Source organism: Scyliorhinus canicula, chromosome 10, assembly GCF_902713615.1.
Source record: "Scyliorhinus canicula chromosome 10, sScyCan1.1, whole genome shotgun sequence".
NCBI lineage: Eukaryota > Metazoa > Chordata > Chondrichthyes > Carcharhiniformes > Scyliorhinidae > Scyliorhinus > Scyliorhinus canicula.
This window is the reverse complement of record NC_052155.1, coordinates 68,625,679-68,642,570: the sequence shown is the minus strand read 5'-3', so window position 1 is coordinate 68,642,570 and position 16,892 is coordinate 68,625,679. Positions and strand designations below refer to the sequence as shown.

Genomic DNA, 16,892 nt, shown 5'->3' with positions numbered 1-16,892 from the left:
ACTTGTAAAATTCTAACAGGACTAGACAGGGTAGATGCAGGGAAGATGTTACCAATGATGGGTGTGCCCAGGACCAGGGATTACAGTCTGAGGATTCAGGGTAAACCATTTCGGACAGAGATGTGGAGACGTTTCTTCACCCAAAGAGTGGTGAGCCTGTGGAATTCATTACAACAGGAAGTAGTTGATGCTAAAACATTGGATATATTCAAGAGGCAGCTGGATATAGCACTTGGGGAGAATGGGATCAAAGGCTATGGGGAGAGAACAGGATTAGGCTATTGAGTTGGATGATCAGCCATGATCGTGATGAATGGCGGAGCAGGCTCGAAGGGCCAAAAGGCCTCCTTCTGCTCCTATCTTCTATGTATCACTAGGCCGTCCCCCACTCCCATAGCCCCATCCCCCCAGTGCTAATGATACCCCCACCTCCCTCCACCCCCAGCCTTTCCAACTGACCCTAAAACCCCACCATATGTTTCCACTAAAGAAAAACGAGTGCATTTTCAGATGGTTGCTTTCATTATGTCCGAAGCATGCTGTTCTGTTGAAATAGTATGATTCCTATTGCTATTGGCTTATAAAGATCCCGCATCCGGGCCACCTGTTTGACGGCACAAGCCAAAATACTAGGGTCACGATCTACCGACACATCGTGCGCCAATGGGAGTGCAACGTGGTCGGTAGATCCCGGGTGAAGCCTCCCATGGGCTTCCTGACAGCCCGACGCCTCGTGAGATCTACTCAAGTCCCGCAAGGCATCGGGATCAGGACCGGACCCACAATGGGCGGTACCAAGCTGCGCTTGCATAAGTAGGCCTTAAACCTCCTTACCCGGGATAGATAAGGGGCCTCAACGGGGTACCCGTAACTGAGGCTGCACAAACCCGGTTTTGAGCACTGAGGAACTCCGCTCGCTGGAACTCCTAAGTGTAGCGAGAGATTTGGACGACATTTAAAAATGGCATCCCAATCTCCGGAGCACCCAAAGCGATCCCCAAACCCCCCCAAGCCCCAACACACTATGGGTGTGTCCCCGATTCCACTCCACGCAGCGTACCCCAGCCCAATCGCCACCACATAATAAATGCCAGCTTAGCATCTTGGCAGTGCCCCTGCCAGCTGGCAGTGTCATCTGGGCAGTGCCAGGCTTACACAGCTGGCACGAGCAGTACCAGGGTACCACCCTGCCCAAAGGGCGTGCACCTAGAGATCTCCGATCCCTGTTTGTGGAGACCACTACTGAACAACGCTCGTCCAAGGCGAAGGGGATAGATCCCAACACCTCAGGTTTGTTAGCAAACCGCATATTACAGTGAGACTAGCTGTATCACTTTAATATGCAGATTTAACTAAAAGTGATTCCGCCCATTGTGGGCGGGATTCACATCATAACGTCTCGCGAGATCGCGTTGAATCTCGCGATGTATTGCGAGCCGAGTGGATCCCGGGAACACGATCTCCTGGCTTTCAATGGCCACTCTGCACCACGGTGAGCTACTTTCCTGTCCCAGTATGGCCATAGGATCGTGCCCAAAATGTCGCATTAGATAGTGGCTGGGATCTCGCCGGACTCCCAGCAAATGATGCTTACAAACTTTTCCATTAAATCACGCCCCAGAGATCAAGACATCAGCTGGAATGGGACAGGCAGAAAGTCCTGCGCTTCAACTTTCCTGTGCTACCATTCCTTTTTGTCAACAAAGGCAAAAATCGGCCGTGTTTTACTTTTGTCAAGCTATAATATAAAATGCTGTGCCATGAATAATTGTCAGAAAAATGATTATGTGAAATTTGTCTGTGAAAGTTGTGATCGAAAATGCAATTAACTGGTATTACATGCTTTATGAGATCCACAATAACAGCAATAATGGCCTTAAAGATTTCCAATACACGTGAAGATTGCACACTGGGTTTAAGTACCTGACTTGTGATTTAAGTATTCCTACTCTGAACTACACATATGCTATGCATTTCAATGCACCATTAGTCACTAAATTCATCTGCCATTCATTGACACAATTCTTCATTTCACTCCTTTGAATTGATATCCCTGGGCACAGTTCCATCATCGCCATTTATATTTAATGTTACCGTGCTTGTAGTTTTTACGACTGCAAAGAGACAAGTAGCCTCCTAAGATGTTAGCAAAAAATAAGAATTCTGCTATTTTGCCCTCACAGAATGGGGATTAAATTGGAGAACCTCGGAAAGCAATCATGAGATACGCGATTAATCCGTGCCTGTTTATTGAGATGCATTCAACATGTTAAATTCTGAATTTCGAATGACTGCTCTGTGAGTATTACTGAGTACTGCTCATTGGTTGCACTCAACAATATCATGAGAGGCTGGCACTGCTTAAAGGCAACCTATGCCTGTTAAAGGAGAGGCACATTGCGGCCAGAAGAAGTGGTTGGAGCTATTTGGAATGCGCATCTGTGTTGTGATGCTTTGTGCAATGGTTGAATGTGCGAGCAAGCGCCAAGGGGTTTTCTAATAATGCACTGCAGGGTTTGATGCAAGACGTGGAGAGAAGGAGAGATATTCTGTATCCATGGGGTGGGGAGAGGTTGAGTTGGGGAGGTGCTAAAGGCCCTCCAGCCATGTGCTCAGGAGGCAGTGGGAAGAAACAGCTGTGAATTTCAATGCCTGGAATGTAGCTCCAAGAATATGGGTCAGTGCAGGAAGAGGTTTTATGATCTGGCAGGAACACAGGTTGTCAAGGTGAGTGAATTTATCTTCAAATGGTCTATCCAATCAACAGCGTCCCTAACCTCATCACCCACTGCCAACAATGTCTATAAATTAGTATAATTCATTTATAAAGCTCACCCTTTTATCAAGCCTCACACCCACTTGGCACAGGGCTTTCTGCAGAGATTTAAGTCCATCCTTCCCAATGTGGAACAGGTGATCCACCTTCATTGGCACACTTATATCCGATTGCCAGTATCATAGCTTCTATTGCAGTGAGAACAGAGAGAGAACAGTACAGCACAGAACAGGCCCTTCAGCCCTCGATGTTGTGCCGAGCAATGATCACCCTACTCAAACCCACGTATCCACCCTAAACCCAACAACCCCCCCCCCCTTACTTTTTAGGAAACTACGGGCAATTTAGCATGGCCAATCCACCTAACCCGCACATCTTTGGACTGTGGGAGGAAACCGGAGCACCCGGAGGAAACCCACGCACACAGGGGGATGACGTGCAGACTCCACACAGACAGTGACCCAGCCGGCAATCGAACCTGGGACCCTGGAGCTGTGAAGCTTTTATGTTAGCCACCATGCTGCCGTGCTGCCCTCAAAGTGCAAATAGCTTCTATCACAATGCCACAGTGAATACCCAGACTGTCGCTGTACTGGTTCAGGATAGTTCGTGGAGGTGCCGTTTCCAGGGCATCACAACGATCTGTCCTCTCTCAGATGACAAGGGTTGATGTGCCATCCTGGGAGGGTAGCAATGACTTGACACAGCACAATCCCATTACTTTCTATTGGGACAACAGCATTCCTACTCCTACCTTGATTCTCTACCAGGGCCCTTCCTTTTTTTTTAAAAGAATGTTTTTTATTGCATTTTTTATACATGGTATATTTACAGGTGTACACATAGAGAAACCAAAGTGAGATAACAAAAACACTATATAACTAAAAAACCAAGGTGTGGGAAAATAAAAACTGGGAAGTGTATATATATTGAAGCGATGAAGAGACAATTACGTTATACATGTCCTGGGGGGGAGGCTTTCTCTATGTATGTCTTTATAATTTGGGCCCCCTCACAAGGCCGTCCCCACTCCCATGTCCCCACCCCTCAGTACTTATGACACCCCTCACCTCCCTCCACCCCCAGCCTTTCCAAATTACCCCAAAACCCCACCATATGTTTCCACTAAAGAAATATACTCTCGCTGAAAGCCGTATCAGCTGGTAAGGCCTCCATGTGGGGCGCTGGGCCCTGCCCGTCTCCAACCTCACATCCATATTATGTGGAGCGTGGTCGGAGATTACAATTGCGGAGTATTTCTCTTTGGCCATCCCTGAAAGTACCGTTTTCCCCACCACAAAGAAGTCAATCCTGGTATATACGTTGTGCACTGGGGAGAAGAAGGAGAACTCTTTCTCCCCTGGGTGGGTGAACCTCCAGGGGTCCACCGCCCCCATCTGCACCATAAACCGACTGAGTTCCTTCGCCACATTTGAGGTCTTCCCTGATTTGGGGTTTGACCTGTCTGCCTTTGAGTCCTGTACATAGTTTAAGTCCCGCCATCATGATCAATTGGTGTGTTGCAATGTCGGGGATTTCTGGCCATGGTCTTTTTAATGAATTTCATGTCGTCCCAGTTGGGAGCGTACACGTTAACTAGTATGGCCCTTGTCCCGTAATAGGAATGGTAGGTCTGTCCCACCCAGCCCTTTCTTACTCACAGTCGGTCCTGCTCTCTCAGCTGTGTCTCCTGGAGGAAGATTATGTCGGCTTACATGTTACTTCGGTGGGTGAAGACTCTGGATTTTTTCACTGGGTCGTTGAATCCCCTGACATTCCAGCTGACTATCCTGGTGGGGAGGTTTTTTCCCCTGCTCCTGCAGGATTAACCACACTTATCTGGTGGACGCGCCCCTGCACTCCAGGGTTTCCCTTTGTTAGGGGGCCATCCAAGAAGACCGCTGTCACTGCTCTCCCCATGTGGTCGGGCCCCTGTACTCCAGGGTCTCCCTTTGTCCAGGGGGCACCCAACATGGCTGCCAACTGTTCATTCACCACATGGGTGGGCCCCTGTATTCCAGGGTCTCCCTTCACCCAGAGACCGTACTGGGTGGTTACTTGCAGTGCTTCTTTGCTCCAGGCCCCTGGTTGCGGCCGCTTGTAGCCATAATGTCGCTCTCGCTCTGGTCCTATTTTTACCCCCTCCCTCTGACCCCCCCCCACTCCCCAGCTCCCCCTTTCCTGTGCTCCCCCCCCCTTTGTCCCCCTTCCCCAGCTCCTATCCGCCTTTGCTCCCCCGTCCCCCGTTGTTCCCCCCCCCCCCCCCGTCTCCCACTCCTGGCCTGGCGATACTTCTCCTGTCAGGGGGTTGGGGAAAGTTTCTCTTCCCACCAGGTTGCCCAGCATCTCGGTCACATAGACCGTGGGGTCCCTGCCTTCGATCCCCTCTGGTCGGCCTTTTTAAGCGGTTCTCCTGATCCTCTACTTACCCTTCAGACTGCCCTGCGACACGACCAACCTCACCACATCTTTCTCCAGCGCCACGATCTGATCACTCTGGCCGGTTGCGGCCTTTTCCATGTCCTTGATGGTAGCCTCTTGGGCTTCCAGTCTCTGTTCAGGGCGAGCAGTATTTGGGCCAGGCCACCGTGGCCTTCACCGCAACTGGCTCGTCCGAGTGTGGTTGTTCATGGCCCCTTCCTTTCCTGGTCTCTGCTCGGCCCCTAGTTTGGCTTTTTCTGGGCATTTTTCTTATATTCCCCCTCTCTTTCTTCCTTCCTCTGACTTACCAAGCTTTGGGAAATTAGTTGCTGCGTCTTTTTTGGTGAGTTTTCGTTGAAAAGTGACAATATTTTGGGTTCATGGGACGAGAGCTACCTGACGTGTGACTGCTCAGCACATCACCGTCACCAGAGGTCTACCAGGGCCCTTCCTGTTGCCTGTCACCCAGCCAGCCTGATATTGCTCAAACTAAGATGGTGCAGTCTGAAGCTAGACTCTCTGGATATGTGAATCTTCTGGTAGCTTTTATTACTGTGCTGTTAAATATTCCCTTCAAATAGATTTGGTAGCTGATTATTTATTCTGTTTAACATTGTGTTCAGCCGTGCAAGATTGAGTCAAGGTGTTGGCTGGAGCTTGGCCTTCAGAAATGGTGATATTAGCATTAAATCAGTGTTGCGCACTGATTCACATAATTATCTCACTGTTATGAGATTTGGACCAAGAAATGGCATGGCTCACAATGTGACAAATGTCTAGGGAGGTTGTGGAGAAATCCAGGGAACTTGTTTTGGTCACACCTGTCATTTATTTTGTAGTGAGGTATAACCAACCACAGTTCTACTGTGAATTCACGTGTTGATCATAGTTACCCCGAATGTTAGAATAGAAGACAGATAGTGTAAATTATTTTTATATTTCTGAGCTTGTATAGTAAAGCTTATTTTTGTTTGTTCTAAACCCATGGAATCTTGATGCACGATTCATTTAGTGAGCATCATGACTCTCAAACTTAATCAACTTTAAACAAACTGTTATTGTTTCCTAAACGGATTCTGTGACCACACCTTTAATCCTGTTTTGCTCTCTCACAACTCCCGCCTCTCCTGGTCTGGGGCCTGTTCTGTCACCACATCTTTTATCCTACCCGCTCTTTTTCCCCCTGACTATGCTGCTGTTCATATTTTCCCACAGTTATATCACCAAAAGTTGCTGGCAAAGTAATGGTGTGTTTATGGTGTCTGCCAATATGAATAACATTTAAAAATAGCAATTTGTGGTGAGAAGAGATACAAGAGATAACCCATGAGATGTAGACCACTACAAATTATTGGCCAGTTTTGCCCGCTCAGCTGTTAGCACGACAACAATAGGAACTCTCTGTCCAAAAAATTGTTTGATTTGTGCCGTAAATACAAATGACACTGCTGATATTTAGAGCTGCACTTTCTTGACAAAAGAACCATCTTAATGACGTGATTTGTGGCTCAGCCTCTGACATGGAACTTAACCTTGGCTGTCTAGAAATGGAATAAAGGAACCTTGGCACCTCATTCCTACAGGTTATTAAGTATCTCCAAAAACTTAATTTCAAAAGCAAAGTTAAAATTTTTCCCTCTCTTTTTCCTTGATTCTTAGTCCTACCTTTCGTTCCCTCCTTGTTTCTCTTTCTATATATAATTTGCTCTAATTCATCCTATTCTGCATAATTTTCCCTGTTCTTTCCCTATCTTTGAATGCTGGGCCCAATGAAATTGAAAAGATCCCAGATGACCCCTTGCCTCACCTTGCTTTTATCAATCCTAGCAATTTATCAAGCAAAAAAAAAATGACCTGGAGGATGAAGGAAAAAATCCAAATCATAGCACTTGCTGCAAAATGCACCACTCCAGCAGGTTTTGGCCCATTAAAATGTATAAATTGGGTGAATGATGCATTCATAACAATCTTTGTAGCTATAATACATTAATGCTATTATTTAGCATCTGACTGCGTTTATAGCTTTTCTAAATCACCTTGTGAGTGGTGTTATTACTGACACGATCATTTTCCTAATTATTGAACTTCAAAAAAATTTAATGAAAAATACAGAATTACTTAATCAAAGTAATTGGAACTGGAATATAATGGAGTAAGGCAATGCTAACCTGCAATAAGTGTTGGAAAATCAACCGTGCTGTCCACTATGTCCTCTGTTCTGTTGTAATCATGGTATTGATGTAAGACCATAATGGTACCTGCAACTGATGTTATTCCTGAGTAGAATCCATATAAATCTTCACTGGCTAAATTGGCTGTAACATTTGGATTTGGAATTGTTTATTGTCACGTGTACCGAAGTACAGTGAAAAGTATTGTTCTGCGTACAGCCCCGACAGATCACTCCATACATGAAAAAAAAACATAGGGCATACATAAATAACAAAAAAAAAATCTTTTTATTGTCACATGTCGACTTACATTAACATTGCAATGAAGTTACCGTGAAAAGCCCCTAGTCGCCACATTCCAGCACCCGTTCGGGTACATGGAGGGAGAATTCAGAATTCTCAGCTGGTATGGGAATTGAACCCGCGCTGCTGGCCTTGTTCTGCATCACAAACCAGCTGCCTAGCCCACTGAGTTAAACCAGCCCCTTGCAATACAATGTAAGTGCATAGGCACAGGCATAGGGTGAAGCATACAGGAGTGCCGTAGTACTCAGTAGTGAAGATGTGCGAAGACATCAGGTCAGTCCATAAGAGGGTCATTCAGGAGACTGGTAACAGCGGGGAAGAAGCTGTTTTTGCGTGTTCTGTTAATGCGTGTTCTCAGATTTTTGTATCTCCTACCCAATGGATGAAGTTGGAAGAGTGAATAAGCCGGGTGGGAGGGGTCTTTGATTATGCTGCCCGCTTTTCCAAGACAGCAGGAGGTGTAGACAGACTCAATGGATGGGAGGCGAGTTTACTTGATGGACTGTACTGTGTTCACGACTCTCTGTAGTTTCATACGGTCTTGGGACGAACAGTTGCCATACCAGAATGTGATGCAGCCATATAGAATGTTTTCTATGATGCATCTGTAAAAGTTGGTAATGTGGACATGCCGAATTTCTGTAGTTTTCTGAGAAAGTTGGCACTGTTGTGCTTTCTTGGTCGTTGCGTCAACATGGGTGGACCAGGACAGATTGTTGGTCATATGCACACCTAGGAATTTGAAGCTGTCAACCATCTCCACCTCGGCTGACAGGGGTGTGTACAGTACTTTGCTTCCTGAAGTTAATAACCACTCTTTAGTTTGCTGACATTAAGAGAGAGATTGTTGTTGTTACACCACTCCACGAGGTTCTCTATCTCCCCCCTATACTCTGTCTCATCGTTATTCAAGATCCGACCCACAACGGACGTGTCATCAGCAAACTTGTAGATGGAGTTGGAGCTAAATTTTGCCACAAAGTCTTGTGTGGCGAGGGAGTATAGGAGGGGCTAAGTATGCAGCTCCGTATTGAGGACTATCGTGGAGGAGGTGTTGTCGTTGTTAATCCTTACTGATTGTGGTCTGTGCATCAGAAAGTCGAGCAAGCAGTTGCAGAGGGAGGAGTGATGTCCTAGGTTTTGGAGCTTTGAAATGAGCTAGGCTGGGATTATGGTGTTGAAGGCGGTCTGACGTGGGAGTCCTTGTTGTCAAGATGCTTTAGGTTGTATTTTTAACAAGAGTGGAATTAGGGAACAGTTCCACACATAAAGGTTGGTATAAGTCTGGAATTCTCTTCCACAAATTGTAATTGATGCAAGATTGAGATTGAGAGATTTGTTTTGTTCGTTAAAGGTATTCAGGGATATTGCAAAGGGCGGTATATGGAGAGAGGTCATAGATCAAACATGAGCCGGAATTCTCCAGCCATTGAGATTCTCTGTTCCAGTTGGCAGTGCGCCCCGCCCACATTTTTCTGGCTGCATGGGGTGGCTTCAATGGGATATCCCATTGACAAACAGAGGAAGTGGAGAATTCCAACCCCAGCGAACGGCGCCCTGCCGAGAAACACACATGGCTAGGGGTCCGGAGATCTCACTGACTGGCAGATTAGGCTGAAGAGGCTAAATGGCCTACTCTTCTCCCTATGCTTCCTGTGTAACATATTATTTACAATTTATCAACAAATTAAGTTGAGCAGGCGTGATGACAACCCACATGAATTTATTTCAACTCCAGTATTTAAAGGGACATTACAGACATGAAATCTTATGGATTGTGGACTTGGGAGCAGAGGAAGTGATAGAATGAAGTGCGTCCTTGGATGTGATGCAAGGACAATATGGCCTAAGGAAGATATCGTTCCGTACTCAAAAGAGGAAGAAGCTTGATAGTGGTCTGACTGGAGGTAGCAGAAAAGGTGAGCAGCAGTGGCTCAATGGCCAAATTAGAGCAGGAAAGGTGAATACAGTGGCACATTCAACTACATCTTAATGTGTGTAACTCGCAGTCACTCTGTCTCGTTATGATGTAGAAGATGGTCTGTACCAAAGGAAACTATCACAACAAGCGGGATTTTCCACCCCGTCTCCCGCGGCTTGTTTTCCAGTGGTGGAGCGCTTTACCATTGGCAGCTGGCGGGATCTCGCGGTCCCACTGATGTCTGCATCATTTTGTGTGGCACACTCATCCCGCCGTAGGAAACCTGCCATGGTGCAGATGTCACCTAGGCAGGATTGAAAGATCCCGCTGGCAGGAAAGGTAGAAAAATTCACTCCAACAATTTGCAGTTTGCTAACTGGGGGTTCTCCAGAGTGGACTCTCTAATTGGGGGTCTCTCACAATGATGGCCCAATGGCTAGATTCTCTAGGGAATCACTCGCAACCCCTGCCATGCAAAATTTGCATGGCTAAGGAGCAATTCAGCTCGGGAGGGAGAACAGGGGGTGCGATTCAGTTACTGCATTGCACCCAGTGAAAGCACCAAATCGGGCTCCGTCCCAGCATGTTTAACTTAGCCTTTAGGCTCATTTAAATACGCAGACACTGCTTTCACCCAACCCTCGGGAGTCAACGGGCGTGCCTACGAGACAATACTGGGATAGAGGGGTGAACTGAGAAACACCCCGCCAACAGCACTTGAAACGTGCTTTGATTTATGTCTGCTGAATCGCGCCAAGTGGAGAATTCCGACTATAGATATTTGCATTAAGCTTCTGGCACTTTTCTTCATGTAACTGGAGTGGCAGGCTGACGTGTGGGAGGGATTGCACTCTGTCACTTTGCTCTGCAATTAATTGCTCTGAAGGACATTTACTTTAAACGTTTACTTATGGGCAGCACGGTAACATAGTGGTTAGCATAGTTGCTTCACAGCTCCAGGGTCCCAGGTTCAATTCCCGGCTTGGGTCACTGTCTGTGTGGCGTCTGCACGTTCTCCCCGTGTGTGCGTGGGTTTCCTCCGGGTGCTGCGGTTTCCTCCCACAGTCCAAAGACATGCAGGTTAGGTGGATTGGCCATGACAAATTGCCCTTAGTGTCTAAAAAGGTTAGATGGGGTTACTGAGTTACAGGAATAGGGTGGAGGCGTGGGCTTTAGTGGGGTGCTCTTTTCAAGGGTCGGTGCAGACTCGATGGGCTGAATGGCCTCCTTCTGCACTGTAAATTCTATGATCTGTAAATTCTATGATCTGAACTTTGAATTCCCCCAAACCCAAGCACCGCTGGATATCAGGGATGTCCAGCTATCACTTCCACCAAGTGTGGATTAGCGTCCAAGTATGATAGATGCGCAGCAGAAGCACGGCAAGGAGGCCCAGTTGTTAGCACTGCTGCCTCACAGCAGTGAGGATCTGGGTTTGTTCCCAGCCCCTGGTCACTGTCCGTATGGAGCTTCCACATTGTCCCAGTGGCTGCTTGGGACTCACCCCCACAATCCAAAGATGTGCAGGGTAGGTGGATTGCCACGCTAAATTGCCCCTTAATTTAAAAAAAATAACAAATAAAATTTTTAAAAGAAAGATGAAAAGTGCGCAGCAGGACCATTTGTGAGCTGGTGAATTATGCCCCTACTCCTAAAACCCACAAAATTTCTGATAGGGTAAAAAGGGGCCTAAACAGTGTACACAGATCCTCATCCAAATCCGTACCAGCGATTTAGATAGGTGCTGTGCAATTTCAGCCAACAAATGTCCAACTATGAAAATTAAGATGTTATTCGATTTCAAACGATGAAGTAAAGCTTGAAAACTACACAAAGGGATTTTAAGCTTGGTTTTTATCAATTGCTAAGCTTCTGAGTATTGGAAATAGATAGTTGTCAGGAGAAGGGATTGAACTATAATTAAGCAGAAGGTAAAATGCTACAAGAACAGCTTCCCTCCTTCAAGGGAAGCAGGTCTATGTGCAATTAGCTGTAGCAATTTTGTCAGATGTGGAAACAAATATTCCAAGTTAAATATTTATATCGAATGATTGTGGCTTCCACTGGTTTATTTAGTTTGCCGTGTTTGACTGCACCTTTCCATTTGGACCAAGCATTTGTTCTTGAAGGCAGTGCTGTCAGATATTTTGTAAAGGTTTTCATTGAAATCTGTGCATTTTTGTGCTTTTGGTAAATCGTGTGATGTCCTGATTGAAACAAGTCCTCATTGATCTCATTGTTACTTTGCAGTTGCGACAAACTGAAGGATGCACAGTAGTTGATGTCGATGGACTGGCTGATGTCTGGAATAAGGTATCACCTTGAACAACAACAGAAGAAAAGATGTAACATATATTAAGACTGATAGTCAATCCTGCCTGGGAGTTAACTTCATTTTTGTTGGAGATTACATTTGTGGCCTGCGAGGAAGAAACTTTCATCAGGTTAAAATTCTGTCCAGTTTGTATGCTTGTTGGATTTCCATAGCCATAACTGTGGAGGAATTTTTTAAAAACATATATTCTCAGTATTTTAAATGTGACAAAAACACATGTATCTCTTTTACATATCGCCCATGATAAATTCACATGGCTCTGTAAAGGAATCTTAACAGAAATTATACTCATATAGTATTGGGATAAAGTTATTTTGATATCAGCATGTATTAATTGTCAAACCTTGTTTTCAGGTTTGAGTGATGTTTGAAGTTGTAATGTGATCTTGGCTTTAAGTGTGTTAGAGTAACTGTGTGATCTAACTGATCATGTACAAACAACACCTAATTATCATTTAGTTTGCTGTCTGGGAAATGTGAGTTATATTAAATGAGCTAGTGAATTAAAAAGTATGTGTTTGCATTAACAAGGAGTAGCAGGTAAATCCAGGGGCCATATTCTGAAAATGATATAATTTAACTATTGCATTCATTTTAACCTAAACTGCCCAGTGGAAAACCCTTTAAGTAAAATTGGGTCAGGTTTAAAACTAGAGTTGCACCCAATTCCAGATGGGTTTAAATTTCCCCCAAGATCTCATGTGATATTGACCCAGATTTTCTTTGGCATTTACACCTTTTTTGGGGCAGACCTGGGGATAGGCGTACACAGGAATTATGGCAGGGAACCATTTCACCGGCTCCTTTTTACAATTGTCCTCCGAGATAATGATGGATGGTAAACATGTATAAAAATTACAGGGTAATAAAAGGAAAACATCATCCACCATGTTTCCTGTCATTAATTCCTCAGCAATTCTGAATCCCATTGGATACCTGGCATAGAGCAAAACAGAATGGTTAAAAGAAGTAAAGAACTAACATATCCAGTGTTATTTATAATAGTGAGTGATTACAGGAGGTCTTTTTCATTCTTTGGCCAACACTGTGATGGTAGTCACATCCATTTTCTTCCCCTACCTCTAAAGCCACCTCCTAAATGTTTCCACATCTGTTTAGAGCATCAATAAGCACATGTTTTCAGAGGTTGAGTATTGAGGAAAGAATATAATACAGAAAGGACTTAAAGTGATTTATGCTAACATTCATTTTTGTTTGAGCAAGGGCCAGGAAAGACAGAATTTTCATTCCAGGGACGCGGTGCAGCTGCAGTCAGTCCAGCCAACGAGAGAAATGTTCAGATGTTGCCATTTGCCGAAGCAGCCTGTTTGAAAGGCATGCCCTGGTGCTGTGGGACTTCATCCTGATTACAATGATCAGCCACACCCATTAAATTATCAGTACATGAAACTGTAAGCACTTGAAACCCCTTGCCTAAATAAACATTATGCAATTGACGGAAGAGATCATGGAGGCAGAGCAATCAATCACGCAATTCTTACCTATGGCTTAGGTGTTTCAACAATTTAATGTATTTCTGGGCTCTGAGCCCCTTGATCCCATGAAAATCCAACCTAGAGTCTTCCCGCTCTCACTTACAACAGTATTTGTGTTGCCTGCTATCTTCAGAGGTTCATAACACCACGTTTTGGCAGGGGCTGGTTTAGCACACTGGGCTAAATCGCTGGCTTTTAAAGCAGACCAAGGCAGGCCAGCAGCACGGTTCAATTCCCGTACCAGCCTCCCCGAACAGGTGCCGGAATGTGGTGACTAGGGGCTTTTCACAGTAACTTCATTGAAGCCTACTCGTGACAGTAAGCGATTTTCATTTTTCATTTCATCGTCAACCCTTTTCACATGGTGGGGGCGGCACATTTCAACATTTTTCTCACTCAAGGGGTCGAAGAGCAAATTTCGGAAAGATAACATTTGGCTCAAGATCAAATGATTTTTTTTTAAGTGCTGATGTCTGAAAAGGAACAACTCGCTGAGCAAAACAGCAATGAAAATAAAGATGAGTACTGGAGTATAATAGGGTGAGTGTGTGTGCACCTGGTTCATTCCCAGTCACAAGCTGCTCACTCAATCACCCTCACCCACAGTGGATGCGAGTCCGTGAAGATGTGTGTGGATGGGGTGAATGAGAAACCTGATACTGGGAGTGAGCCAGACTCATGGACACACATGATTCTGCCCCCACACACACTCCCCTCATCCTCTCTCCCTCATCCTCACACTCCCCCGCTAATCCCTCACTCTCTTCCTCACACTATCTCATATTCCCATCCCACAAACACTCCCCTCAGATTCCTCATCACACACTCTCTGTCCCCTCCCATCTTACAATCCCTTAGCCCCCTATCCTCTCTCTCTTCCTCACATTCTCTTTATCCCCCACACACTCTCTCCCTCCGTCTCTCTCTCTCCCACTCACACTCTCTCTACCTCACACTCTCTTTCTCCCCCTTGCAGGCTATTACGCACCTCCCGCCCCCAACCCCTCACTCCCTCTCACACACAGTCTCACTTACTCAGATCCCAGTGGGTCTATTTTGGCTGCCTCACCTTGCTGTGGCCCACCATCCCTCAACACCCTGCTCCTTGGCTCCTCGGGCCGCCTCCTCATGTTCTCACTCCTCGGTCCTTCTAGCACATGGCTCCCCATACCTCGGCTCCCCAAGCGTAATTGCTCGACAGCCCATACCTCATCTTCCATTCCTCGACTTCCTGGCCCTCACCTTCCTGCTCCACATCCTCCTGGCCCTCATTTTCCTTCTCCTCGACTTCCTGGCCCTCAAGTTCCTGGCCCTCACCTTACTGCTCCTTGACCTCCTTGCCCTCTCCTTCCTGCCCGTCGGCTGCCTGGCCCTCAGCTTCCTTCTCCTCGGCTGCCTGGCCCTTACCTTTCTGCTCCTCGGCTATCTGGCCTTCACCTCTCTGCTCCTCGGCCTCCTGGCCCTCACCTACCTGCTCCTCGGTTGCCTGGCCCTCACCTACCTGCTCCTCGGCTGCCTGGCCCTCACCTACCTGCTCCTCGGCTGCCTGGCCCTCACCTACCTGCTCCTCGGCTGCCTGGCCCTCACCTACCTGCTCCTTGGCTGCTTGACGCTCACCTTCCTGCTCCTCGGCTACCTGGCCCTCACCTCTCTGCTCCTTGGCCTCCTGCCCCTCACCTACCTGCTCCTTGGCATTCTCGCCCTCACCTACCTGCTCCTTGGCTGCCTGACGCTCACCTCCCTGCTCGTCGGCTATCTGGCCCTCACCTCTCTGCTCCTTGGCTTTCCCAGGCTCTGAGCTCACTGACACTGGTTTTCACCGCTCCTCCAATCACGGACTATTTCTCTCCCAAATTTGCTGCTGACAGGTTCACTACTGAGCAGGCCTGTGATTGAAGGAGCAGCTCATTGCAGAAACCTCCATCCTAACTTACCTGTTTGACGGACATTTTGAATGTTGGCTCTGGAGGTCACATGGAGGGGTGTTGCGGGCTGCATGTTGGACAAGCATGTCTGTATAATCAAAAAATAGCAAAATAAAGACATAAAATTATTATTTTTAGAAATAGGCTTTGAGACGTCAATCATTCCCCAAATATTTGCAAGGTGCTATCAAATGTTTCAAATTATCATTGCGGTATTTCCACAATCTAAATATAAACATTTATGTCTAATGGTGTGTTTTAAGAAAACTGTCTGAAACAAAAAAATCATCCAAATCAAAGATATCTATTTGCTTTTAATCATCAAAGCTTGCTTAGAATATGGCCCCAGATTTTTTGATGTGCGGAAGAATTGCCATTCCTTATGTCGATAGGCAATGTTATCCCTGGATAAGATTCTTTTCAAATTTTATACATCTTTTGGTACTTGATTGAAAGAAATATATAGATTACACAAGGCCAGCAGCACAGGTTCAATTCCCATACCAGCTGAGAATTCTCCCTCTGTGTACCCGAACAGGCAACAGAATGTGGCGACTAGGGGCTTTTCACTGTAACTTCATTGCAGCGGGAATGTAAGCCTACTTGTGACAATAAAGATTATTTATTTATTTATTAATCCTATGGCAAAAACCTAGTTGCTAGCCAATAATGAATAAACCGTCACATTTTACTTGGTGATGAAACCGTCCACCATACTGTAAAATGAATTAGAAAGGACATTGTTTTGTTCCACTGATATGGGAATTTTCCCATTAAGCTGTACATTGTCATATTCTTGAAATGAAAAGAAAGTGAAAGCTGGAAGTCCAAAAATAAGAACAAAAATGCTGGCAATGTGCAGCTGAGGGAAATAGGTTACCATTCTGATAAAATGGCAAAATATCTTTTTCATGTGGATAATTATCTGTATGGTGTTTTATTTTCGTCGTTTTATGTTCTTGACCTGAACATATAATGTGACAATGGCCGTTATTTTTGTATGTTAACTCAGAAACTTAAACTCCTAAAACTTTAAAAATTAAAAACAAAAGAATTATGTAAGGTAAGCCGTAAATAACTCATATTAATAGTAAGCAAAACTCTTCTGGCACATATATCTCTGGCACGAGCAGGGCGTAAAATTAATTATTTTGTATCACTTTTACTTATTATTTCTGCCTTCATAATGTTGTGAAGATAAGGTCCAGGCTCTTGATAATAGAGATAGAACTAGGAAATGGCAGAAAAATAGTGACAGAGGCAAGGATGAAAAGATCAAAGTAGCCCTTCTATTCACCCATTGTTTACCTTGCTGCGGTTTGGGAAGCTTTGCCAATAAGAGATGGCGGCCATTTTAGTCTCTCCGTGGAAATAAAGCTGTGAGTTAAGCAAACTCTTCATTTGGATTCCTATGGTATGCAAGACTGATCAGCCTCCAGTCAGAACTGCACGTGCATTTAATTCAATATTTCATTCTATTGCAATTCCTTCCACTAGACCCTTGTCGTTTGGTACCATCCTTGTTCATTAATAATTTAATT

The 16,892-nt window shown here is 45.5% G+C and overlaps 1 protein-coding gene across 9 annotated transcripts in view; it reads left to right on the top strand.

The window, feature by feature from the left end:
• LOC119972445 (RNA-binding Raly-like protein) overlaps positions 1–12,814 on the top strand; it is a 1,269,223-nt gene extending 1,256,409 nt beyond the window's left edge. For all 9 annotated transcript variants that reach the window (XM_038809148.1, XM_038809145.1, XM_038809147.1 and 6 more), the window contains one exon: positions 11,846–12,814. In XM_038809148.1, coding sequence (XP_038665076.1) covers positions 11,846–11,920 — 75 coding nt within the window. In that variant the 3' untranslated portion in view covers positions 11,921–12,814. The remainder of the gene's footprint in view (positions 1–11,845) is intronic.
• The last annotated feature ends 4,078 nt before the right edge of the window (positions 12,815–16,892 follow it).